Consider the following 26,566-nt stretch of genomic DNA (forward strand, 5'->3'; position numbering starts at 1 on the left):
TTTAAATCAATTTTTATCATGTTATTCACAAGAAACAGTTTGCAGAATACCATATGGATCCAATAGAGTTTTGAAGGATGCTACAAACCCCTAACACTGTACCTTTTTATATTCTTGTTATTAACATAATTTTATTTTCAAAAGAACCTTGAAATAGAGTTTTCAACATATTTTAATACAAATCTTATCGCATTATTCACAAGAAATAGGTTAGTCCATTACCCTTTACAAGAATACCATCTGGATCCGCTAGAGTTTTTAAGGATTCATGACCTTTTTCATACAAACTGCTAGCTCTGTCCTTGTTTATATTATTGTTATTAAAGTAATGTTGTTTTCAAAAGAACTTCGTAATAGATTTCTTTACATATTTTAATTTAATTTGTATCGCGTTTTGTAGAATACCATCTGGATCCTCTAGAGTTTTGAGGAGTACATCGCTTCTGTTCATTGCTTATGCTATCGCTGTATTTTCGTCTACATTCAGAAGATCCACTATTGCTTTTGTTGCTTCAGAATATAAAGTTATAATCGCTAGCGTTAGCGACACAGCTAACACTAGCTTCCACCGGCCTTTGATGTCAACACAACTTCCTTTAACCAACGTTTAGTTACTAAGAATAAACAACATTAAACTGTACTATTTAAGGACGGTTCAATCCTTAATCTATAGATATATGTAAAAATATTGTACAAATGTATAAATAACGGAAAATTAGAAACATCTTAAGACGTTTTTATTTGTTCAGGCTTTTCCTTGATTTTCTGGAACTCCTGTGTTGTTCTCAGTATTATCTTGACCTTTAAAGTATATATTTTATTGAGTATTGTTTTGATTGTTTAAGCGCTTTGTGACCCTGGTCTGGAAAAGCGCTATATAAATACAAATTACTTACTTACTTACTTACATAAACTATAATAACGAAGATATAATATACAATTATTATCATTATACAATAAAAATACAAATCCAGGTTATAAAATATTAACTATAAATGAATAAATTGAAAAGGTTATAACTTGTGATCTTTCCTTTTGAAGTTTGTATGTGTTGCGTGGGTTTACTCCGGGCACTCTGGTTTCCTCCCACAATCCAAAAAAAACAACAACAAGCTGCAGAAAATGAATTTAAAACATATTAAATAACAATATTTGACTTTGACTCTGAAAATAAAGTGATATTTTCTCCATTTTCTTTTTCTATTTCTCGACACGAGATGTTAGTGACTCAAGATGACGTGAAGCAGACCAGCTGATCCTCAGAGAAGTGAGGCGCAGAAGAAGAAGAAGATGCTGCTGGAGCCACAGACCCAGTGACTCCTCGCCGGTGCGAGAACTTCTTCCAGAGGGAGATGCCCACAGGGAGGGAGGGCGCGGCGCGTGCGGGTGACACACGCCACACGCTCCCATTTAAAGGCGCGAGAGCGAGGCTGGAGCATCTCCAGCAGCAGCAGCAGCAGGAGACCTCAGTCTCAGCACCATGATCCACGGACAGACGCGCCCTCCCGTGCCATGCTGAAGAACCACCGCGCGCCCCTGCTGCTGGCCCTCACCCTCGCCCTGCTGGGCCCCCCGCGGCGATGCCGGGGCTGGAGCGACGAGGACCTGCTCCTGCCGCCCGTCAACTCCTCCGACCGGTTCCTGGGCAACCTGGAGGTGGACGTGCGCTTCAGCAAGAGGTCCGCGGAGGAGAGCGAGGCGCCGTCGCTCCAGAACACCCGCTGCAACGTCAGCGTCCTGCGGCTGCTGCCCACCTCGCTGGTGGCCCGCTGGGACCCCAGCCTGGGCTTCAAGTGTGACGTCCTCATCTACACCACCAACAACCACGGCCGGGCGTTCTTCTCCGCCGCCTTCAACCGGGCCATCTCGCCGGTGGTGGTGGAGCACCTGGGCATCACCGGGGGCCAGCAGGAGCTGCGGCTGTGCGTGGGCTGCGGGATGTCCCGGTACCGACGCTACAACCAGGGCCGGCTGAGGGCCCAGAACAGCGGGGAGCAGGTGTCCTTCTGCTGCGTGGACTTCAGCCTGGACGAGCTGAAGGGGGACAAAAGTTGGAGGCTGAACAGGAAGCCCATCGAGTCCACACTTGTGGCTTGTTTCATGACCCTGGTCATCATCGTGTGGAGCGTGGCTGCCCTCATCTGGCCGGTGCCCATCATTGCAGGCTTCCTGCCCAACGGCATGGAGCAGAGGAGACCCAGATGAACCCCTTTAAGGACCTCACTAGAATCCCTGTGCTGCCTAACAATATTACTGTAGCCATCTTACTGTCGAATGATGTCGAGACTCTGGAAGAACTTTTTGAACAAATGCTTTTATTCTCTTAACTAGACCTGAATAACAAGGTAATGTACGATAGTTTATTTGGTTATATTGGGACCAACATCAAATGTGTTTTCTATATCCTCGCAAAACCTTCATATATCCAAGTCAATGTTAACTGTGCACAACTATATCTTTCGACAGTATTTTAGACTTTTTACCTTTCTAGAACAATTTACTGCCTTATCAAAATGTGACTTTTTTGCACTGAAATCAAGACTTTTGTGTTGTCAGTTGTGTACAAAAGTATCCCGACTGAGTGTGATAGTTTTTATCAAATAAGCTACATTCTCTATAATAACTGTTGTTATCGACGAAAAGACTTTTAATATTTATTAGATCATGTTAGATTTCTAAGGTCAATATTCGAGCAATGCTTGTACATTTGTATCGTTTGAACTGTACAAATGACAATAAAATTTAAGCCTATATCGTTTTTTTCTCTGTCAAAATGTTTTACTTTTTAATAGACTATTTATACAAACCTGATTGTTCTACAGCAAAAGTCCATCAATCAGATATAAATACATTATATCTTGAGGAATATTGAAAAAGGTACATTTTAATAAGAAATTCCATTAGAAAATAAAACTTTTATTGTACCAAAGTCATCTTTTAGTGTAGAAAATGACATTTTCTGATCATTAATGTGTCCAAACAGCACCTTCCATTATACAAAACCCGACTACAGCAGTTGTGTTAACAGTAAATGCAAACAAAGCTTGTTTGTTTTCCATGTTGACCCTCAGCTGATAACCACATTATCAGTTGTAACACAAGGACAGCGTCAAGACGTCCTCGGGATTGTTTTGTTTTCTTCAAACGTGTCCCCAAAGATAACTAATCTCGGTTTAAGTCTTGTCTAACATTAACAATCCCTCCATCTGGCCATGACTGTACTTATTAATCTTTAGCAGCAGGTTCCTATTGTTGATCAGCAAACTTAATAAATCATTTAAATAATAAGAAACTAAGTGGGTTTCATGGTGAAATGTGAAATATAAATACGTTTTAAGGTTAAAGGTTTAAGTCTTGTCTAACATTAACCATCCCTCCATCTGGCCATGACTGTACTTCTTAATCTTTAGCAGCAGGTTCCTACTGTGGATCAGCAAACATAATAAATCATTTAAATAATAAGAAATGAAGGGGGTTTAATGGTGAAATGTGAAAGTATAAAAAAGAGCCATATGGGTGTCAGAAAATATAATATAAGTTTGTCTTGGTTAGGACTAAGAGGGAAGCCGAAGAAATTTTCGTATTAAGTTGAAATATAGTCCCTAAGGTTGATAGAAATGAGGGTCCATTTTAGTTCCAAAAATTCATGATGATGATTTAAATTTTTTTTAAATATTTTCTACCTTTAATGTGTTTATATTGTGCCACTAACTTCCAAAAGTATTTATGTGTTTAATTAAAAAAATAAAAAATAAAAAAACGGAAATATATATCAGTTTATGGTGAAGGCGGAAGTGACGTCGTCATCTTTACCTGTCGCTAACCACGCCCATCACCACCTGAGGGTGAACTACACCCATGTTCCCGTGAGGAAGTACAGATGTTTCAGGGCGAGATGAAGATACTTTCAGGAGAGTAAAGACATGGAAAGATGCGCGAAGTTTCGCTAGTTTTCCTCCAGTGTGAAGAGTCAGAATCATGGACGCCATGTTGTCTTCAACAATCACAGCGACGACGTTCCTGCTGCTGTTCTTCGTCCACACGAGCGAAGGTACGTCTTAGTTCACGTATTACTGACTTATTATAACATTCACAGAATATATGGTCAGAAATATGGATGATAAAAATGATAAAACAGATCATACTTGTGTAAGTTATTCAGTAATAACTCGAATATAACGCGAGAAATATGGTTAATAATGATCTTCACTTAAATCACTTCTACTCTAAATACATTTTATTATCCATACAAAAACGTGTAAAATAGTTAAAAATAACACAGTTAAATAACGAAGATCGCTTACCTGAGCAGGTGATCGACAAACGAAGCTTGTTCTAGTTTCATTATTTAAAGTGAAAACAGATTAAATGAGAGATTAGTTCTCGCTCGATTTGTCTCAATGTATAGTTTTCATTTATATTCTTTATTTGCTTTAGAGTTTTTGTATTTACCTGATGGTTGACTATGAGTTTTCTGTGTGTATTTCTTCCTATAGATATTTTGTCTATGGAAGATGTGTGATGGCAAAAAATTGAGGTTCATAAAAAACATTCTTAATCTTTTTATTTCTTCTAGTTCTACTGTTAATTCTTTTTTAGCTAATAAACTAGAGACAAGTAATTTAAAAACATGAATTCTTAGACAAGCTTTGAGAGTAAACATGAGCAAACAAACCTACTAAATATCAAATGTACTTTAAGGTCAAACCTCACTCTTAAGAAATTAATTCCAGTGAACTTATTTATGGGCCTAATTATTTTATGTTAAAACTTTAATATGTTTCGAATATTTAACACTCTCTTGAATTTAGTATTTTTGGTTTCACTTTTTGTTGCTCCAACTGTTTTTCGAGGACCTTGGATCACAGAATTATATACTTAAGTTATTAATAAAGAGTCTCAGGAATTGGTGAGAAAATCCCAGATTTACTGAACTTTAACACAGTGGTGGGAATTATGTAGTGAGTAGACATTAAGCAAAAAATAAAGGAGCGAAAATATAAAATTAGGAAATGAAATCAAGCTAAAATTGCCAAAAAAATCTGTATTTTATTTGTTTTTATATTCACTTGGTGTAATACATACTCACAAAAATGACAAAAAGTCCTAAAACAAAATGCATAGAGTCTTATTTATTGACCAGTAAGGAATAATATAAATTAATACTAAATAAATATTGAATAAAGTAGTTTGTTCTCCATGATCTTTGACCTCATGACGGCCAGACATATAGGGTCAATGTGGCCCCCGGCAGGTGAAAGCTAACATGAAGCAGCATCAAGCTAATCATTGTTTTTGTTGGTCCAGCTGTCATGTTCACGCCCGAGAGAGGCTCCATCCTCAACATAACTCTGGTGAAAGCGTCGTCTTGTAAAGTGTGCACCGGTGCAGGACGCTCGCGAAAATGCACCAAAGGCGTCCAGTTTAAAGACAGCGTTCCTGTGACTCTGGAGTTCGGCTGCTCCAGACCTCAAGACGTCTACGTGGTGGAGATCAGCCGGAGTATAGGTTCGGCCCATTTCAACACTTCGATGTGTCACTGATAGTTGTGTAATATTCAGCGATAATTGGAGGCAATTTTTTCTCTCCGGCAGCATGTTCGACGCAGACCTGCACGGATCACATCCGGACAAACCTCGCCGTGTCTCACACTTTCCAGGCTTTTAACCGCAAGTTCACCTGGAACCTGAAGGCGACGTTCCCCAAGTCGGTGCAGGTGTCGTTGGGCAGCCGGGGGGTGAGACAGATCAGTCCTCGGACCACCTGTCCGGATAAACACTCGTTCACGCTGGAGGCTGTGGAGAGAACGGGGGAGGTGATGATCGGGAAGTACTGCGTAGAAGGATCTATCCAAAGTGCACATATTCTGGAGGAGGGTCGTCTTACTCTGGACCTTCCTGCGGGTGAAGTACTGCGACACCCACAGTTCGACGTTTCTGTTGGAGAGGAAATCAAATGTAAGTTCACATCTAGTTCTCTATTTTAAGATTGGAGAGAAGATAAGAACGACAAGATATATCTCGTGATAGTGTAGTAACAAGTATATATGTGTAGTATTGTCGAGTACTTGACTCTGGTGTTGTGATAGTGTAGTAACAAGTATATATGTGTAGTATTGTCCAGTACTTGACTCTGGTGTTGTGATAGTGTAGTAACAAGTATATATGTGTAGTATTGTCCAGTACTTGAATCTGGTGTTGTGATAGTGTAGTAACAAGTATATATGTGTAGTATTTTGCAGTACTTGACTCTGGTGTTGTAGTATTTTCAGACCACATGACTCTTGTCGAAGTCGTAACTGCTTTCATTCTTTTTCAAACCAAAATATTACCAAACATCAGCTTTAAAAGCTGCTGGAGTCACTGTATCCTCTCGTCCTCAGTCATTGTCGGGATCTCGCAGGATTTATTTCTTACTTTACCTGCGAGGGACGTAATGTTTTCGGAAGTTGAATTGCAACATAAAAATGTGAATATTGCAATATTTAACTAAAATGATTAAATTATTTTATTTTATACATCCCATTAAAATATATAAACCATCCAAGAACTATGATACAATTAAAATATGATTAAAGCCAAAAAGACATTGATATACAGAAAAAGTGGAGTCAACTGTATCCTAGGTAAAGTTTCTCAATATAGTGTTGACATTTTCAGTGCTCAGTAGGTGGCGCTGTCAGAATATTAATGATGTAAGATTTTATTGAATTAGTGGATCAATTCCAAAGATAATTGAGCATGAAATGCCATCTAGTGGCTGTAGAAAATGATGATACTGTATCATGACACTCATCAGCTGTTTCATGAAACCTCATCAGCTGTTTCATTAAACATCATCAGCTGTTTCATGAAACCTCATCAGCTGTTTCATTAAACATCATCAGCTGTTTCATGACACCTCATCAGCTGTTTCATTAAACCTCATCAGCTGTTTCATGAACTCTCATCAGCTGTTTCATGAAACCTCATCAGCTGTTTCATGAAACCTCATCAGCTGTTTCATGAAACCTCATCAGCTGTTTCATGGAACCTCATCAGCTGTTTCATGAAACCTCATCAGCTGTTTCATGAACTCTCATCAGCTGTTTCATGGAATCTCATCAGCTGTTTCATGAAACCTCATCAGCTGTTTCGTGAAACCTCATCAGCTGTTTCATGAAACCTCATCAGCTGTTTAGATGTCACTTCATTTTAGCCTTGTGCTTTTGGATTTAAAAAAAATATTTTAAGGTCTTGTGAAAACTAAATCTATTTTTTAATTTGTCTCAACTTTCTGTCCTTGCAGCTCTCGCCAAAGTAAAACTCTCTCTTCCTGACGGGACTTCCTCCTCTGAGCTGTTCTCACCGAACTACCCGGACAGTTTTCCTGATGACGACATCATGGAGTGGGATTTCAAGGTCTCAGACAAACTGAGGGTCCAGGTGGAGTTTCAGGACCTGGTCCAGCCTCTCTGTCTGAAGAAAACCACCGACATGGAGTACCAGAGCAGAGGCAGGGGAGTGCAGGTGCTGAAGCTGTCGGACCCCCCGCCGGTCCAGAACCAGGGGGACTTCTCTCTGAAGCTGAGGAACTGTGAGATGAACCGAAGTGGAGCAAGATCGCAGGGACTGTCCTTCAAGATGAAGGTGTCTGGGTCTACAGTCACAGGCCCTGCAGGTGTGTAGAAGTGTTCAATCTTTAAATATGTTTCATTGAAATGTCCTTTTTTAAGCATTTGATTGTTTTTTTAATTTCATGAAACCTCATCCGCTGTTTCATGAAACCTCATCGGCTGTTTCATGAAACCTCATCGGCCGTTTCATGACAACTCATCAGCTGTTTCATGACACCTCATCAGCTGTTTCATGAAACCTCATCAGCTGTTTCATGACACTTCATCAGCTGTTTCATGACACTACATTAGCTGTTTCATGACACCCTCATTAGCTGTTTCATGACATCTCATCGACTGTTTCATGAAACCTAATCAGCTGTTTCATGAAACCTCATCGGCTGTTTCATGACACCCTATCAGCTGTTTCATGACACCTCATCAGCTGTTTCATGACATCTCATCGACTGTTTCATGAAACCTCATCAGCTGTTTCATGACACCTCATCAGCTGTTTCATGACACTACATTAGCTGTTTCATGACACCTCATTAGCTATTTTATGTCACCTTATCAGCTGTTTCATGAAACCTCATCAGCTCTTTCATGACACCTCATCAGCTGTTTCATGACACCTAATTAGCTCTTTCATGTCACCTTATGAGCTGTTTCAAGAAACCTCATCAGCTGTTTCATGAATCCTCATCAGCTGTTTTATGAAACCTCATAAGCTGTTTCATGAAACCTCATCAGCTGTTCATGACACCTCATCAGCTGTTTCATGAAACCTCATCAGCTGTTTCATGACACCTCATCAGCTGTTTCATGACACTACATTAGCTGTTTCATGTCACCTCATTAGCTATTTTATGTCACCTTATCAGCTGTTTCATGAAACCTCATCAGCTGTTTCATGACACCTCATCAGCTGTTTCATGACGCTACATTAGCTGTTTCATGACACCTCATTAGCTATTTTATGTCACCTTATCAGCTGTTCCATGACACCTCATCAGCTGTTTCATGACACCTAATTAGCTCTTTCATGTCACCTTATGAGCTGTTTCATGAAACCTCATCAGCTGTTTCATGAAACCTCATCAGCTGTTTCATGAAACCTCTTAAGCTCTTTCACGAAACCACGTCAGCAATTTTTATTTAATTTGTTTTGTTTTTAAAATAGTTGAATTCAATCATTTTTGTATTCAAAGTTGGATTTTTCTTTCATTAATAATTGAATCACAACATAATATTTCAATTCCAGTCAATTAAATAAAATTCCCTATTCAATATTTTGAATTCTAGCCTTTCAAATTCAGTACAAAAATGTTAATATGTAGAATAGTGACACCAGACCATACCAACAGAGTACAGAGCTCAGTCAATCCTCTGTTAAACCAACATTTCTATATTTAAAAGTATATATATATTTAAAAATATTAAATTGAGAATTTTTATTTTGTGGATTATTTGGAATCAGAATATCAAACCCTATGTGCAAAAAAAACAAATATTTAACATTTAAAATTGAATGAATAGAAAATCGAAATTCAAACTTTATTTATTTTATTTAATTAAATTATTAAAAATAAAATAAATGCATAAACAAAAACAGCATTTCAATGAAAAAAAAAACAGTTTTAAACATTTAAAATATTAAATTAAAACATCTATTCAATCATTTAATATTATGATGTCACTGATTTTCTTCCGTCCGGGAAGAAGGAGGTCATTTAGAGGTTGTTTGTTTTCGTCAGTTTTGGGTTTGTCTCTTTTCGTCAGTGTGAGCAACGAGCCTGTGACGAACAGCCTGAGGCGGCAGTTTTAAGATTTTGCTTCACTGCTGATTCATGTCTGACACTGTTGGGAGTCATACCTTCTCACTCCTGTGATCTCCAGTCTTCTGCAGCGTCGACATGAAGAAGACCCGCGGCTTCTCCCTCCACGTCCACAAGTTGAACCCCAGGTCGGCGTGTGTGATGACCTTGGACTCCGTGTTGAAGGAGAACGTCACGGTTCCTTCGGACGCCGTCGCCAGACTGTCCTTCCAGGACTGTCGCCCCGAAGATCTGCGAGTCACTTGCTCCAGAGTCCTGGGTAAATTGAGTTTTGTCATCAAGTATTTGTGAAAAAAATCAATATACATCGACATATTTGTCACTATATCGATATTCACTCAATCATTTATTTTTATTTTCCACATTTTTAATTTAATTTTTTTATTAATATTTTTTAGATTTTGAGGGGCTATCAAATTATATTTTATTTTGATCATAGTTCTGCCCCTATTGCCAGTGTTGTAATCACAACAAAAATGTATTGTGTTGGCATTACAGAATATATAAATGAAATAATAATCATTATAATAATAATAATAATATAATAATAATAATACAAATTAAATTATTAAAAAAATATTATTTATTTTTTCTTCCGTTTTTGTCTCGCTATTAAATTTCTGTCCACTAGATGGCAGCAGTCATTACGTCCTCTCCACCTAAACAATGAAATTCTGCAAGATCCCAGCAATGACTGAGGACGAGAGGATACAGTCAAGCTTTTACAGCAGATTTTGTAAATGAAAATTAAATCATGCAAGATCCCAGCAATGACTGAGGACGAGAGGATACAGTCGAGCTTTTACAGCTGATTTTTGAAATGAAAATTAAATCCTGCAAGATCCCAGCAATGACTGAGGACGAGAGGATACAGTCGAGCTTTTACAGCTGATTTTTGAAATGAAAATGAAATCCTGCAAGATCCCAGCAATGACTGAGGATGAGAGGATACAGTCAAGCTTTTACAGCTGATTTTGTAAATGAAAATTAAATCATGCAAGATCACAGCAATGACTGAGGACGAGAGGATACAGTCGAGATTTCAAAGCTGATTTTTGTAAGTGAAAATGAAATCCTGCAAGATCCCAGCAATGACTGAGGACGAGAGGATACAGTCGAGATTTCAAAGCTGATTTTATAAGTGAAAATGAAATCCTGCAAGATCCCAGCAACAAAGCTGATTTTATAAGTGAAAATGAAATCCTGCAAGATCCCAGCAATGACTGAGGACGAGAGGATACAGTCGAGCTTTTACAGCTGATTTTTGAAATGAAAATGAAATCCTGAAAGATCCCAGCAATGACTGAGGATGAGAGGATACAGTCAAGCTTTTACAGCTGATTTTGTAAATGAAAATTAAATCATGCAAGATCCCAGCAATGACTGAGGACGAGAGGATACAGTTGAGATTTCAAAGCTGATTTTTGTACGTGAAAATGAAATCCTGCAAGATCCCAGCAATGACTGAGGACGAGAGGATACAGTTGAGCTTTTACAGCTGATTTTATAAGTGAAAATGAAATCCTGCAAGATCCCAGCAATGACTGAGGACGAGAGGATACAGTCGAGCTTTCAAAGCTGATTTTATAAATGAAAATGAAATCCTGCAAGATCCCAGCAATGACTGAGGACGAGAGGATACAGTCGAGCTTTCAAAGCTGATTTTATAAATGAAAATGAAATCCTGCAAGATCCCAGCAATGACTGAGGACGAGAGGATACAGTCGAGATTTTCTTACATATTTTGTCTTTCAGTTCTATTAATGCAAACCAAAAGATGGTGGGACAATAACAAGATCTAGACTCTAGACCAGGACTTCTGTTAACTTCTCTGGTTTAGGAAAGAATACTCGTGGAAGTCAGTTGAAGAAAAACATGTTTATTTCCAGGCTGTGATCAAGTGAAGAACTGCCCGATGGTTCCCGTCCTTCCCATGGTTCCCTTCTTCCCCGCCTGCCTCCCCAGCCCTCTGAGCGCCGTCACCTGGACCCTCAGGCCTCCTCAGCACGGCACCGTGGAGCTGACCTCGTCCACGGCGCCCCTCAGGCAGTCCCTGCCCGGGCAGCTCTGCAACGACACCCTGGTGGACGTCGCGGAGGAAGCCGGGGACACAGTCGGACGCTTCTGTCCTCAAGGATCCATCCAGAAGATCCAGATCAACAGCAACGTGTCGGTGACCCTGAGCACGGCGGGGGGGTCACTGAAGCTCTCGACGAAGCCCCTCTTCATCGTCACCATGAAGGGAGACATATCAGGTACACATGTGATGACTGTGGGAATCAGTGACAGATTGAATGGTTGAGTTTACCTTTTGAAACTATCAATCATTATTTAGTCAATATTCTCATGTTCAATTTATTATTATTATTATTATTATTATTATTATTATTATTATTATTATTATTATTATTATTATTATTATATATTTCAATGTAACTGTTCATATATCAATTTATTTCTTTATTTTTTAAATGATTGAATTAAAAAATGTAATATTTTCAAAATAAATGTTTTCCTTTAAAATATAGAAATGATATTGTAATACCAATAATTCAAAGAATAATTTTGTTAATTAAAAATATACATATATTCAATAAATTATATATATATAAATATATATATGATTGATTACAAAATCATTCATTTTGAAATTAAATTATTAGTCATATAAAATCGACCTTTCAATTCATTTAATTTTAATTAATTTAACTATTTAATTAAATAATTCAAAACTACGTATGTAAAACTTAAATATATGAATTAGATTCAATTATTTAAAAATAATTCCTAATGTTAAAATATAAATAATTGGATTTAATTATTAAAAAAAGAAAATCGAACTTTAAAAAAGTAAATGATTGGATTCAATTATTTCATAAAAACAATTGAGAACTATTTGATTTTAAGATATTGTTGGATTTAATTCAATCAAAATTAATTCAAACTTTATATATACAAGTTATTTTTTATAACTTAATAATAATAATAATATAATATAATAATTACTATAATATAATATTAATAATAATTATTTTATATAAGTTATATTTTTTAAGTGAATTTTTTAAGTTGTATTTTTTAAGTTAAGTTATTTTTTATTTTTTTATTTTAAACAATAAAGTTTTACCTTATTTTATCAAATTAAACAACAAATTCGACCGATAAATAAACTTTTGAATACAATTATTGAATAAAATCCAATAAGACCTTTTTCATATCTACGTTTTTGGATTAAATTATGAAAAAAAATGCTAATTAATGCTTTAAAACTGTCAATGAAAACCATTTGTAAATTTCAACCTTCACTGAAGCCAAAGATGCAAGAGGAACTCTTTGAAAAGGTGATGTTGTTCATGACTGGAGGTGAGTTTGAAGGTTTGTCGCCTCCTCTGGTCCCACAGACAGATACATCTTCACCGTGAGCCCGAAGAGGAACACCACCGTCTCTGTGGCCACGCCGGGCTGGCCCGGGGGGATGAGGTCCTACGCCGGCGTCTCCTGGATCGTGTCCGTCCCCGTCAACATGGAGGCGCACGTCCTGTTCGCCGCCGTCCGACAGCCCAAGTGCGGCAACCGTCACACCAACATCCGGCTGCAGAGGGTGGGCCGCCCCGAGGAGGACTACAGCCGGCGCGAGGACGAGGAGGCCGAGGACCAGATCCGAGTCTCCGGCAGCTTCTTCCTCAACATGTCCAACTGCATGCCTGAGGTCCGAGAGTTCAGCGTCCTGAGCAGGATCACGCTGCAGAGGAGCAAGAGTAGGTTCCATTCCTGGACTTATAGTTATTTCATTATTGTTTTTTACTCCCAGAAAGTTATTTGGTCGAAAGTTTTGAGCTCTTTGACTGTTTTAATGTCGCCCGTGTGAGCTCTAAGAATATTATATATATTTTATTTTGTGTTTATTACCAGTCTCAAAATATGACTGCAGTGGTTTTAGTTTAAGATTTCTGTGAGTATTTATTGCCATTTAAAAATGATTTATGTGACTTTAGAAAAAAAAACCTTTTTGTATAAACTTCTCTTTTAAATTAAAGTTATATCAAATAGAATAAAATGTTCATTTTAGCATATTGAGCTTGAATTTGCACTTTTTGCTCATGTCTGTAAATAAAAGTGTAGTCGACTGTATCCTCTCATCCTCAGGTGTTGTGGGAATCTCGCCCGATTTCATAGTTATTTTAGCTTGCAGAGGTCGTGACTGCTGCCATCTAGTGGCACCAAGTTTAAGTGCGACACAAAAATGAAAAAGCCGCAGTTAATATTTTCACGTAAGAAGAATTAGTTTGTTTTTGAATTAATTATTTTTCACACACAGAGATATACCAATTCCCATCATTTAAAAAATAATACAATATTTTAATTGTCAATTAAAACAAAGGAATAGTGAAAACATGTTTATATTTAATATAAAATGCTAAAATTAAAAATTCATACCGTCAGGAAATGCATTTCTAATAATTGGAATTAGAATATTCAACTGTCTGTTTAAAAATAAATTAGTTAATTTAAATTATTAACCCCTGTGTTATCTCAGGGTCAAGCTGACCCGAAAACACAAGTGATACCACAAACACATTTGTTTTCTGGCCTTTGGGTCAACTTGACCCTGAGTTAACACAGGGGTTAAAAAAAACAATGCAACCTTTCTATATAAAAATTATTGAATTTTATAAAACATTATTAAATGCTTAAAATACAACAAAAAAAATAAAATACAATTTTCAAGCACTTATTACTCCATAACAACAGTCAGTGTAAAAATGTTGCCTCTGCTCTGGACTTCCCTCAGTATTTATGAATCGTTAAATGTTTGTGCTCCAGACAACACGCTCACCATCGTCCTGAGCCCCGTCGCGGCTCTCGTGGTCGTCGCCACCGTCGTGCTGATCGTGGTCTGCGTCGTGATCCGGTGAGTCCAGAGTTCGTTCCTCAACGACCAGAGTTGACTTTTCTGTGATTCCACTGAAGGAAGAAGAAGAAGCTGCTGAGTCCTCAGGTCTCCGTCTACAACGCCAACGGAACCAGCTTCCTGCCGGGTCAGAACCAGACCCCGAAGTCCCCGGAGGACGAGTATCACGTCTACGACTCCATCGAGGACTCGCTGGTCTACACGCACCTGCTGAGGAAGGGCGTGGAGATGGGCGTCTACGGCGACGTCGACGCGTACGAATCCTGCGACGGACACAAGGACTCGGTGAAGCCGCCGGTCTCTAAAGTCCTGGACGAGGGAGAATATGAGGAGTTTCACGGCAAAGACCAGAAAGGCCCTCCAGGCCCCCCGCTGCCCAACAGACCTCGGGGTCACACGCAGCCCATGGTGGACAACGAGCTCTACGAGAGCAGCGAGGTGGAGGCGGGAGGCTCGGACGGGATCGGACCTCGACTGGAGCCGGAAGGCGGACACTGAACGTCGGGAGTGGACGACACATCTTTAAGTATTTCTTTTGTACATATTTATCAAGTTTTTATCCGTATTTTAAGCCTTCGTGGAATTAAACGCTTCCCGAATTATTTTCACAAGCTGTTGGGAATAAAGCAATCCTGCTGCTAAACCCGTCGTTCCAACTACGACCTCAAAGAGAACCAGAAGACCAACTGTTGAAATCAGTATTTATTCTGACTTGGACAAAGGAGTCTAACACAAGTTGAGGATTCTGGGGTCAGTGCTTGAGTCGAAGATCTGACAACAATCGTTTACAAACAGTGGCGTTTATACGGTCGAACTTGGGTGCGACTCCCCCTCATTGGCTCCTGGACCTCTGGACCTCTGGACCTCTGGACCTCTGGACCTCTGGACCTCGGATCTTGTTGCCTCCTGGTGTTGCTCCTGGTGGCTCCACGTCCCTGGGCAGATTCTTCTCTTGTGTCAAGGACCACCTTCCACAAACAGGTCGGGACAATGTTGCTCCCTCCAGGAGACGAACTCCTCCAGTTTCTGCCCTCAGGTGTTTCCTGCTTTCCAGTCACTCATTCTTGCAGAATCACTCCATCGCTTGACATGCTCTTCATGTGATCAATCACAGGATCAATCACAGGATCAATCACAGGATCAGTCGGTACTTTTATCCGAGCTCCGGATGTAAGAGACGTTCTCCAAGCACCAGATTCAATCTGTTATTATTAATGCACAAAGTTAATATAATCCATTCATAATTGTCAATACAATTTTTTTATTGTTTTGTTGAACTTTGGTTTTTGTTTAAGCATTGAATTATTTTTTTTATAATATAATTAATTAATTCAAAAAGGTTGAATTTATTTGTTTTTTACTATATTTTACTAAAAAAACGACATTTTCTCTAAATAAATAATATTTTTTAACACGTTTGATATTCTCCTTCCAATAATTAAAACATAAGTGTTTCTAAATTCAATACATTTTGAGTCGTAGCTTTTAAAATTCAATAAAAACCACCAGATGGTACCAAAAGACTACCGAGCTACCGGATCGCACTTTCAGACAATCATGTGACGACACATCTATTCATCATGGTGGATGGAAATTCATTTATTTTTAATTCTAATTTAAATATAAAAATACAACGGCTTTAACTTTTCAAAATAAAAAGAAAACCTTTCAATATTGAAATTATTATGTTTAATTCTTGCCCCAATGCCTTAAACTACAACATTTCAATTAAATAAACATCAAAGTTTCAATGTTTTTTAAATGTTCACTTGAACCGTTGAATGTTCTGATGATTCACTTCCATAGAAGCGTCTCTTGTTTCAATGGATTCACTTCATTGAGCTCGTCGTGGTCCAGAGTTTAAAACTAATGGATTCACTTCCTGGCGCTTTGTGGGTTCGTTCGAGTGCTGATCGGAAAAGTTACACATTTATCGGTCTGTCAATGTTTACTGAAATAAAACTCAGGGCTATTTCTTGTTGTTTTTTTTACAGACCATGAGCACTAGGGGGAGACGAAGACTTTATACTTTTAAAAACCGTGAGATTAGGCAACTCTGTGAATCCTCAACTTTTGTTGTCTGAGTGTGTTTTTACAAGTTGTGAAATGAGGCCCGGGAATACATTTCCACGGAGGCTCCGATGAGTAATTCGTCCGAACTGGTTTGGATGATTGAAAATATGTGGGTGGAGAAGAATTCCCAAAAACTTCCTCATGTCAAGAGAAATAAACGTTAAAGGCTGCAGTTTCCCACATTGATGCAATACCTAATGTTGTTTTTGGAAATCTATCCTCTTCCTTTAACTGTAACTGTGTTTTTATAAATGTTTACTTGAAAATATCTCCCTAAGGAGGGAAAGCTTTGAGTAATAGTAGCATTAGCTACATCTATCTTAGCAAGTTAGCTTAGCTGTTCTCTTACTGTGACCTAAAACTGTTGACTTCATTAAGTAGTTTATTTGTTTGTTACGTTTTATTGTTTATTACCCAAGTATCTCTAAAAACAGACCATATCTCAAACAATATTTCTCTGAAAAGTCATTAGCACGATTAGCATTGACATCTTTATACTTGCTAACTAGTTAGCTGAAGCTGTAACCACATCCAAATATTTATTTTGAGTTGAATTAGCAGCATATGCTACATTCAGCCTGTGTGTATTTTACAACTGCTTGTGTTGTACTTTCAATAATCAGAATAAAAATTATTTGACAAACATTTTTTTAAATTTACATAATTTCCTACATTTTGTGTTATGTGCTATTTTCTTTCGTTATGTTATAGAATAAGCCTTATACCCTTGATTAAATTATTGAACACGAATTGTTAGAAGTATTTGGATGAGAAGAAACAATATAAAAAATTGTGTTGACATAAGTTACAAAAAATGAAGTTAAAAAGAGATCCAGGAGCAGAAGACACCAAAATACAGTTACATTTACAGTAAGTAAGTAATAGTTATTTGTAAAAGCACTTTAACAATTAAAAACAATACACAGTTAAAATATATACTTTAAAAGGCCAAGAAACATAAGAGTGCCATTCTTTTCCAAAAAGCAATAATTAGAAAGTCTAAGATGGCGCTAGAATCTTACCTCGATCTCTGATTTTTAAACAATTACCAAAACAAGGAAGTCCTAAACGTTGCCGGGGCCAGGCACACAGTCCACCAAATAAATATAGAAAGGAAAATGTTCAAAATAAAAACCACCAAGTTTCAAGGGTAATCAGAGAGTACCATGGAAAATATTTGATTTACGAACAAGGGAACAAGAAAGTGTCAATTCTTTATTAGGCCCGAACTGTAACACGAGCTGACGCAGGTCTGTGGAAAGTCCAGCGTACATGAAAGAGCAGGGGGACAGATGGCCAGTGTGTCATAAGAAGGTCCTGCCAACATCGTCACGTCCTTGGATCTAAGGACGGTTAAAGATCATTCAATCCAAAGTCCAACAACAGAAGTGCGATGTCAAGAAGATTTATTGATACATCGGAAGAATACGTGACATCAATTGTGATACGTTTGTGATGTTTATCTTGAGGTAACTGATCAGACGATGTTGAACTCGCACACCGACGCCTTCTCGGCTCGACAGTCCTCGTCGAACCACTTGCCGTTGGCGGTGGTGGAGAGGACGCCGCAGTTCTGGAGGCGACCACCGTCCGGCTGCGTGGTGATCATGGCCTCCCAGTTCTTGAAGCGCAGGTCGGCGCCGGCCTGGTCCACCCACTGGCCTTCCGTCACCAGGTCTAGGACGCCCAGCCAGATGTGTTGATCCGGACCCACGCTCTGACGGACGTAGCTGTGCAGCTCGTCGTTCTCGTACCCGGACACCGGGGTGCTCAGGCTTCCCCCTTTGGCGGCGCAGTCCTCGCTGGCCGCGTGGAAGGACTTCTTTACCGGGTCGGCGAGGAAGCACTTGCCCAGGATCTTCATTCCTCTCAGACACACTGAGGAGTAAGAAGGAAGTCATTCTATGGAAGTTTATTAGTGACATCAGAATATTGAACGGTAGAATTTAACATTTAAAATACTAAGTCTTTTTTCTCCAAGATGCAGTAAGTTCCTCATCATGACCATGTTTTGAACTTAGTACTTATAAAAAGTATAAAAATAAAGAATAAAGTTGCTCTGAAATCTCAGCAAATAAGAGGTTACGAGAGCAGAGTCCATTATGACGTAATAATGGCTTCCCTCCTCCTCCAGTCAGCTGTAATTACGCCCCCACTTTGTTTATACGACGAGTCCCTTGGCGGTGGAGACTTCCGGGATTGATGACGCGAGGTGACAAACCTCCATACTTGACCAATCACAGCAGAGTGGGTGTGGTTATGGTCAACAAGATTTCATCTCCAGAACAACAAAGTGTTTTCAGGGGGCGGGGCTTAAGATCATTTTCTAATATCAATATTGTTTACTGTTTACATACAGAGTTTGATATTATTATACGAATAAATCAATATAAAATTTTCTGAATTCAACATTTTTGTATACTTGATTTTTAATTCCATAAAGTCGTGTTGGTATAATAGTATGGAGCCTTAAACGTGCCTGATACTAAAAGAGCGTGTAAAAGTACATCATCAGCACATTCACAGTGTAAACTTCTATGCAGATGACATGATCACTTACCCATCTGCAGAGCCTGAAGCTCCTTCATCAGCGTCAGCTCTTGAACGATCTCGTCCACCTTCTTCTTCAGCTCCTCGATGGCAGCGCTGTTGCCGGAGTCTGTTGGAGAGAAAAAGACGTCAATGTTTAAAAAAAGTTAAACCTAGTGGTCCTGCAGAAGTCCCACCTTTCTTGCCGTTCCTCTTCTTGGTGGTCGTCTGCTGCAGGGCGCCTTGAACCAGGAGCAAGAAGACGAACACCAGATGAAACCGTCTTGAAGCCATGATGTCCACGACGAGCTGAAGCTCTGAGGAACCAGAGAGTCTTCGGACCGACTGTCTCCGTGTGAAGGTGGAATTAGGAAACTCTTATCTGAGACAAATGTTCTGCAGATGTTTTTACACCCGATCACTTGCTGACATGTCGAGGGGAGCAGGACGGGGGAGCGTTTCAGGGTTCAAGACAAGCATGAATCCGGATCCAGATGTTGGCAGATGCCAGGAGGTACCAACGAGGTCACAGCCATTACCTCAGAACAGAGTCTCGACAAACACATTTTTGTCTAATGTTGCATTGTTTCTTTGAGATAAACAAATGAACACATGTGGTCAGAGTTAATGTTTTTAAAGGTGGGATTGTTCTCATCTGCTTTTGATCAGAGCGCTGCCAGGAATACTGTTGACACTAGAGAGGGATTTATTTAATAAAATGTACATCAATCCAATGTTATTTAGGTGTTTGCACAGTTGATGAATTAAAATTAGGGATAATTTTAATAAACTAATAAACAATCTTGAAACTATCTGAGAAAAGAGATGGCTGTTATATATGAAATATAGGAAATATATCAAATTTAAGTTAATATAAACATACACACCATTTCCAAACATACAGCACACATTTATTTAAATAATAAATAGATATAACAGAATAAATAATATATAACAGAATATATAAATATAAAACAAATGAAATTCGCTGTTCTGATAACTAAAGAAGAAATGTTATTTTTTCAAGATTTAATTAAACTATATTATCGCATTTACTTTCATTTTATTTTATTCACATCAACGTATTGTTCCTCAGATTCAAAATTGAGATTTTACATAATAATATTTTCAATTATTAATAAACTAAGTTTGAATCCTGAATGTTATTTAAGCAAATAGTATGCATTTTATTTAACTAATTATTTATGTAATTCTACTCACCACTTTTATGTTGTATGTCTATTATTTCATGGTATTTTATTCATCGAATTTAATTTAATTTAAATGTATTTAATTATTTGTATTCTTTGCTATCATCACCAGAAGATCCTGTGTTGTTGTTGTTTACAATCCAGGCAATAAAGTTATTCTTATTCTTGATCGTGATAAAAAAAAAAAGACTTTATTGTCTTTTAATAATAAATCGCTAATGCTTAACGGCTAATATAAACAGGAAGTGACGTCAGGTGCGAACACGTAATATGACATTAAAGTATATTTTTTTGTTTTTCCACATCAAAGATAGAAGAGGAGATAAAACTTGAGGTTTCCTCATATTGTGGTTGAAAACATATCAAAACAATTATGGTGACGTTGTTACTTTTAAGCAACGTTATGAGTAACAGGATGTAGTTTCATTTGTTATCATTAAATAAATGGATCAAAGCATGTTGGAACAAACTCTGGCGACTCTGGTGGCGAAGAACGAGCAGCTGCAGCAGGAAAACAACAGAATGCAAACTTCAATGTTCAACTTATTTAAAGAAAACTCTGAGCTGAAGGACAAGATCCAGACTGAAGACACCATGTCCAAGTCCACAGGTATACAAACCACAGCGACATCTACTGGTTCAATGTGATATTCAAAACTGGTGCGTGGAAAATAATGTAAATATTTAGTAGTTCGACACGGATTAAAATACAGTTAATTAAGTTAAGTTAATAATAACTAAAATGCTTTAAATAAGTAGAATTATTAACACATACCAAGACTAGTAAAGCACTGTGACAGAACATACCTCCTCCAAGGAGCTCGTTTTTACATTTATAAACGTAGCAAATGATCAAAGAATATTCAGAATTACAATTATAAAGCCTGTGTGACAGTGTTAAAAAAACAACACATGTTTAGGATACATTTTAAAATGAATAAACTATTATAAGTGATCTGTACATTAAAGTGATCAGTATGCATTAAAGCACACAAATATTATTAAAAGTATTTATGAACCACAAAGAAAAATAGAACATCTAGCAACTCTAACAATGTTGAATGAATAAAAAAAACTTCATTATGACACGTTTATTTGTAATTTTTAATAACACACTGTGTTTTATGAAGCTTTACATATTTGTTTGTTAGTTCTGAATGTATCCTAAGGAGCAGTACTTTTATAAATCCAGAAGGTACATTAGAATATAATAACATCTGTTTCTGCTGAAAATGTAGTTTACGTTCAGATCGGGATGAGATAAGATCAGGATGAGATAAGATCAGGGGTTGGCGGTTCAATTCCCTCAAGAGCCACATTTTGTACTGAGACCATTGTCCATCAGGCCAAATAGAATAAAAAAGGACATTTAAAAAGACATTAAGCTGTAATTTGATTGCATTTTATTTCCTTTTTATATGTAATTATTTTGAAGATCCTTAACCCTTGTGTCGTCTCAGGGTCATGGTGACCCGAAGGCCAGAAAAACAAATCTGTTTATAATTGTTTTTCATTATTTTTGTAACGACAACAACAAAAACAACAAAGATAAAAAGTAGTGACATCATCATGAAATTAATCAAAATAAGCTTTTTTTTTTATTTTTGCAATATTTAATTATAAAAACATTTAATTTAGAAATATCATACAAAACACTATTTAAAAAATAAAAAATATAGATAATAATTTTAAAATAGTTTTACCTTTTTTTACCTCATTAGAACAAATACAATCAGAGGCCGGTTCAGGTTGACGGTTTACTTCCTGGTCTGGAGGGAGGAAACTTGTGACCTCTGTTGCGTAGGTTTACTCCGGACACTCCGGTTTCCTCCCACAGTCCAAAAACATACAGAGGTTGATTGAGAACTTGGGGAAATTATCTTTAGGTATGAGTGTGTGTGTGAATGGTTGACTGTCTTTGTGTGTCCTGTCACAGACTGGGGTCCTGTCCAGGGTGTCCCCTGCCTCTCGCCCTATGAAACTGACTGATGAATGAATAATATTTAGAACTAACATTAGATCTATTCAAGATATTTTCAGGTCTATTAAGAAACATTTGTTCTTCTGTTCAGTTCAAGGGAAGAAAGTTTCTATCCTGTGGCCGAACACGCTCAACGAAAGTCAGTTCAGAAAGCACCTGAAGCAGCGTCCTCAGAGAACCTCCTCGCCCATGGACATCACCTCCTTCACCCTCTCCTACTCCATGCCCAGAGATTCCGACGCCAGAGTGGAGAGCTTGTGCGGCGCCGCCAGCGTGGGTGAGTCCAGTGTTGACGGAGACCAACGTTTCTGACCCTAAAACCTGAGGTGGGTTTGTAGAGGAGCAGAGGCTCATCGGGGAAGTGGCCTACCAGCTGGACCAGAGGATTCTGGGAGGAATCTTCCGAGGCCGGAAGAGACGTTACGGGTATTCACTGATCAACATCAAGGACAAGATCAAAGAGGTGAGGACGGAAGTATGTCGGTGTCAAGAGAATATTAATGTTGAATTTATGAAGGAACTTTCAATTGACTTAGTGAAATGTTGTTGCGTTTTAATTTTGAATTAAAAAAACAACAAAAAAAGATACTTTAATGTCATATTATGTATTCGCATTTGTCGTCACTTTCTATTTCTATTAGACGTTTAGCATTAGCGGTTGATTATTAAAAGACAATAAAGACGAAGTTTGTTGCCTAGATTGTAAACACAACAACTTCTGGTGATGATAGCAAAGAATAAAAATAATTAAATACATATAAATGAAATAAAATTCGATGAATAAAATATCATGAAATAATAGACATATAACATAAAAGTGGTGAGTACAATTACATAAATAATTAGTTAAATAAAATGCATTCAATTTGATTAAATAATATTTAGGATTCCAAACTTAGTTTATTTATAATTGAAAATATTATTATATAATATATATTAAATAATATAATAAATAAATATAATTCATTTAAAAAAAAAATACATTTAAAATGTAATTATATAAAGAATTCAATTAACATTTTTTTTATATTTTTAACATGCAAATTGATAAAATCATATATATATATATATATATATATATATATATATATATATAAAAATCCAACAACAACCAAAAGTAAATTAGAAGTTTCAACTTTTTAAATGTTGAATTCAATTATCAAATTATCAATAATCAATTGTATTTTCGTTCATTTAATTATTTTCAATAAATGGAATAATAATATCATACTCTATGTAAAAAAAATATAAATTCAAAAAATGTTTATAAAATAAATATAAAAATGTATAAATATAAAAATGTATAAATATAAAAATGTATAAATAAATAAATGTATAAATACGAAATGTATTAGATATTTTAAATTAAATTATAAAGAAATAAATTAAGAATGCGACTTATATATATGATTTTATAAAAAAAAAGTACATATTAAAAGATAGTATATATATATAATAAATAATACAAGTTTCAATAGTAAATTAGAAGTTTCAACTTTTTAAATGTTGAATTCAATTATTCAATATCCAAAAATAATCAATTGTATTTTCGTTCATTTAATTATTTTCAATAAATGGAATAATAATATCATACTCTATGTAAAAAAAATATAAATTCAAAAAATGTTTATAAAATAAATATAAAAATGTATAAATATAAAAATGTATAAATAAATAAATGTATAAATACGAAATGTATTAGATATTTTAAATTAAATTATAAAGAAATAAATTAAGAATGCGACTTATATATATGATTTTATAAAGAAAAATGTACATATTAAAAGATAGTATATATATATAATAAATAATACAAGTTTCAATAGAAAATTAAAAGTTTCAACTTTTTAAATGTTGAATTCAATTAAATATCCAAAAATAATCAATTGTATTTTCGTTCATTTAATTATTTTCAATAAATGGAATTATAATATCATACTCTATGTAAAAAAAATATAAATTCAAAAATTATTTATCAAATAAATATAAAAATGTATAAATAAATAAATGTATAAATACGAAATGTATTAGATATTTTAAATTAAATTATAATTATAAATTAAGAATGCGACTTATATATATGATTTTATAAAAATAATTTACCTATTAAAAGATAGTATACTGTATATATATAATAAAGAATACAAGTTTCAATAGAAAATTAAAAGTTTCAAAATTTTAAATGTTGAACTCAATCATTCAATATCCAGAAACAAAAAAAAACATTGAATTGAATTGAAACAAATTTTCTTTTTTTTTTAAAATTAAATTATAATTAATAACTTTTGAACAAAGTTATTTATAAATATATTATATACCTTTGAGTATAGACATCAAATAATTTAATTATTAAAAAAAAAACATTTGAAAGTTTAAATTCATATGTGAGAGATGGAGGGAGTCCAGGTGCGAGTGAGTTCCTGGTGTGTCCACCAGGTGAGCACCAACATCCTGAGCGGGGTCGTTGACAAGGGGTACCAGCTGCTCCTGACCACCAGGTACTACAGCCTGATCAAGCAGCTCAACCAGCTGGGATACAAGACCTCGCTCCACCCGTCCTTCTCCGAGCTCATCGTCAACACCTACGGGATCCTGGTGGAGAAACGCAGCGCGAGCCAGGAGGTCGAGCACAACGACCAGCACTTCCTGAGGCGCTTCATCAAGAACAACGCTCCCGACAAGTTCCACAAGGACCTGATCGTCCTGCTCAACTGCCTCTGTTTCCTGGCGGAGAAGGACGGCTCGCCTCTGATGGTCTGGTAGACTGAGAGCGAACAATAATAACAATAAAAACTCCTCCAGAACTATAACGTTTTCTCATTTGACAAACACGTTAAAACTCTGTCTGTGTCCCTGATCGCACACTTCTGGACTTAAACTTAATATTGTGAGTTTGAATGAGCAGTGTGCGAAAATGTAGTGCACTCAAATGTCCAGAAAATTGAGTGTGGATCGATGGACACTTTCCACCCTCAACGGCCGCCATCTTAGATGAAGCTAAACTGAAGCTACGTCACTGACGACGCGTCTTCGCAGCAGATACCGAATTAATTGTCTCGAGAAAACACACAATTTACCACAAAACAACAGAACAACAGTAATAACACAATGAAACACAACTTAATAACTTGTTTCAATTGGAGAAAAGTGTTGTCAAGTTTTCGTGATAGAGTTTCAACGACTGGTTACAATCAGTGTTAAATAGTAGTAGAAGAAGAAGCTGTCGAGTCATTTCCTGTTAGTGTGTAGCAGTAGAGTTTGATTTGAGACAGAACTACACTGTCGGAATTTGAGCACTGGGCAAGAAAGTGCACTGTAAACTAGTGCACTTAGAGAAGTGCGCGATTTCAGAAAAATCACATGAATTCATCAGATGATTTTTTTTCCTATAAACCTTTTAGTTTGAGTTTATAAAATCTGGAGTATTTGATCCATTTTTCACATTTTTACAACATCTGTATCTTTGTGTTCACAGGGTCAGTCTGGAGCTGTTTTTGTTTTTGGTTTCTTTACTTTCCAGAGATTACATTTATTATATCACTTTTTTTTTTTCTTTTTATTAGGGTTAAGATCTGGGTATGGTATCAGAAGTAGGATGTTCACAGGAGGTGTGAGAAAATATCAATACGCTTAAATATTGAGATATCTTTTTTCACAATACTGTGTCAGTATTTTTTTTTATTTACAAATATCATATTTGTTTCATTTTTTTTATTTCTTTGTTGCAATTAAACTCCTGGCCTCTAGATGGCAGCAGTCATGACATTTACCGCAGTTTAAGTAACAATAAAATCCTGGCGATGACTGAGGACGAGAGGTACAAGTACTCCACAATACTCCACATATATACTTGTTACTACACTATCACTATATATCATACTGTTGACTCTGTATTGTGATACTTATCATCTCATATTCTTGACAATATAGACTCCTAGACACGCGTTTAGTTGTCACAATCACAAACATCCCACAGGATCCCAGCGATGACTGAGGACTAGAGGATACAGTGACCACTACAATGAATACTACAAATATATCCTTGTTCTGCAGTATTTCACAGTATTGCGTATTTTTGTCGTATGTGTTCTCGTATCGTGATACGTATCGACCCATTCTTGTCAAAGGATCCTGGCAATGACTGAGGACGAGAGGATACAGTGCTTTTAAAGCTGATGTTTGGACATATTTTGGTTTGAAAACAAATGAAAGTAGTTACTACTTCGTCAAGAGTCATGTGGTCTGTAAATACTACAACACCAGAGTCAAGTACTGGACTATACTACACATATATACTTGTTACTACACTATCACAACACCAGAGTCAAGTACTGGACAATACTACACATATAAACTTGTTACTACACTATCACAACACCAGAGTCAAGTACTGGACAATACTACACATTTATACTTGTTACTACACTA

General features: G+C 36.7%; 4 protein-coding genes across 4 annotated transcripts; 3 read left to right on the forward strand and 1 right to left on the reverse strand.

The window, feature by feature from the left end:
* Nucleotides 1–1,309: 1,309 nt before the first annotated feature.
* tmem158 (transmembrane protein 158) lies at nucleotides 1,310–2,758 on the forward strand. Its single transcript, XM_087812783.1, has one exon. It carries the CDS (start codon nucleotides 1,513–1,515, stop codon nucleotides 2,203–2,205), a length of 693 nt encoding a protein of 230 aa, XP_087668909.1. The 5' UTR covers nucleotides 1,310–1,512; the 3' UTR covers nucleotides 2,206–2,758.
* A 1,097-nt stretch (nucleotides 2,759–3,855) lies between these two features.
* cdcp1a (CUB domain containing protein 1a) lies at nucleotides 3,856–15,217 on the forward strand. Its single transcript, XM_087812785.1, has 9 exons — nucleotides 3,856–4,051; nucleotides 5,308–5,508; nucleotides 5,595–5,957; nucleotides 7,288–7,659; nucleotides 9,494–9,691; nucleotides 11,322–11,687; nucleotides 12,834–13,190; nucleotides 14,257–14,344; nucleotides 14,404–15,217. Exons 1-9 carry the CDS (start codon nucleotides 3,979–3,981, stop codon nucleotides 14,840–14,842), a joined length of 2,457 nt encoding a protein of 818 aa, XP_087668911.1. The 5' UTR covers nucleotides 3,856–3,978; the 3' UTR covers nucleotides 14,843–15,217.
* A 2,589-nt stretch (nucleotides 15,218–17,806) lies between these two features.
* clec3ba (C-type lectin domain family 3, member Ba) lies at nucleotides 17,807–19,599 on the reverse strand. Its single transcript, XM_087812778.1, has 3 exons — nucleotides 19,144–19,599; nucleotides 18,978–19,076; nucleotides 17,807–18,295 (listed from the first exon to the last, which is right to left on the reverse strand). The coding sequence occupies exons 1-3, from the start codon at nucleotides 19,238–19,240 to the stop codon at nucleotides 17,895–17,897; spliced, it is 597 nt and encodes a 198-aa protein (XP_087668904.1). The 5' UTR covers nucleotides 19,241–19,599; the 3' UTR covers nucleotides 17,807–17,894.
* Nucleotides 19,600–20,491: 892 nt separating this feature from the next.
* On the forward strand, nucleotides 20,492–26,363 carry LOC148062893 (speriolin-like protein). The gene is made up of 4 exons (XM_087812932.1): nucleotides 20,492–20,767; nucleotides 22,230–22,415; nucleotides 22,477–22,601; nucleotides 24,575–26,363. Exons 1-4 carry the CDS (start codon nucleotides 20,602–20,604, stop codon nucleotides 24,899–24,901), a joined length of 804 nt encoding a protein of 267 aa, XP_087669058.1. The 5' UTR covers nucleotides 20,492–20,601; the 3' UTR covers nucleotides 24,902–26,363.
* Nucleotides 26,364–26,566: the final 203 nt, after the last annotated feature.

This window comes from Callionymus lyra, chromosome 17 (assembly GCF_982586985.1).
Source record: "Callionymus lyra chromosome 17, fCalLyr1.hap1.1, whole genome shotgun sequence".
Taxonomy (NCBI): domain Eukaryota; kingdom Metazoa; phylum Chordata; class Actinopteri; order Syngnathiformes; family Callionymidae; genus Callionymus; species Callionymus lyra.

Bases quoted from the DNA above. Each gene is read 5' to 3' on its own strand.
- clec3ba (XM_087812778.1), bottom strand. From the start codon at position 19,240: ATGGCTTCAAGACGGTTTCATCTGGTGTTCGTCTTCTTGCTCCTGGTT. The intron at 19,077-19,143 runs GTGGGACTTCTG...TCTCTCCAACAG, and splicing joins GAAGAGGAACGGCAAGAAAG to ACTCCGGCAACAGCGCTGCC. The intron at 18,296-18,977 runs GTAAGTGATCAT...CTTACTCCTCAG, and splicing joins GCTTCAGGCTCTGCAGATGG to TGTGTCTGAGAGGAATGAAG.
- tmem158 (XM_087812783.1), top strand. From the start codon at position 1,513: ATGCTGAAGAACCACCGCGCGCCCCTGCTGCTGGCCCTCACCCTCGCC.
- LOC148062893 (XM_087812932.1), top strand. From the start codon at position 20,602: ATGGATCAAAGCATGTTGGAACAAACTCTGGCGACTCTGGTGGCGAAG. The intron at 22,416-22,476 runs GTGAGTCCAGTG...GTGGGTTTGTAG, and splicing joins GTGCGGCGCCGCCAGCGTGG to AGGAGCAGAGGCTCATCGGG. The intron at 22,602-24,574 runs GTGAGGACGGAA...TGTGTCCACCAG, and splicing joins TCAAGGACAAGATCAAAGAG to GTGAGCACCAACATCCTGAG.
- cdcp1a (XM_087812785.1), top strand. From the start codon at position 3,979: ATGGACGCCATGTTGTCTTCAACAATCACAGCGACGACGTTCCTGCTG. The intron at 9,692-11,321 runs GTAAATTGAGTT...GTTTATTTCCAG, and splicing joins CACTTGCTCCAGAGTCCTGG to GCTGTGATCAAGTGAAGAAC. The intron at 13,191-14,256 runs GTAGGTTCCATT...TTTGTGCTCCAG, and splicing joins CACGCTGCAGAGGAGCAAGA to ACAACACGCTCACCATCGTC.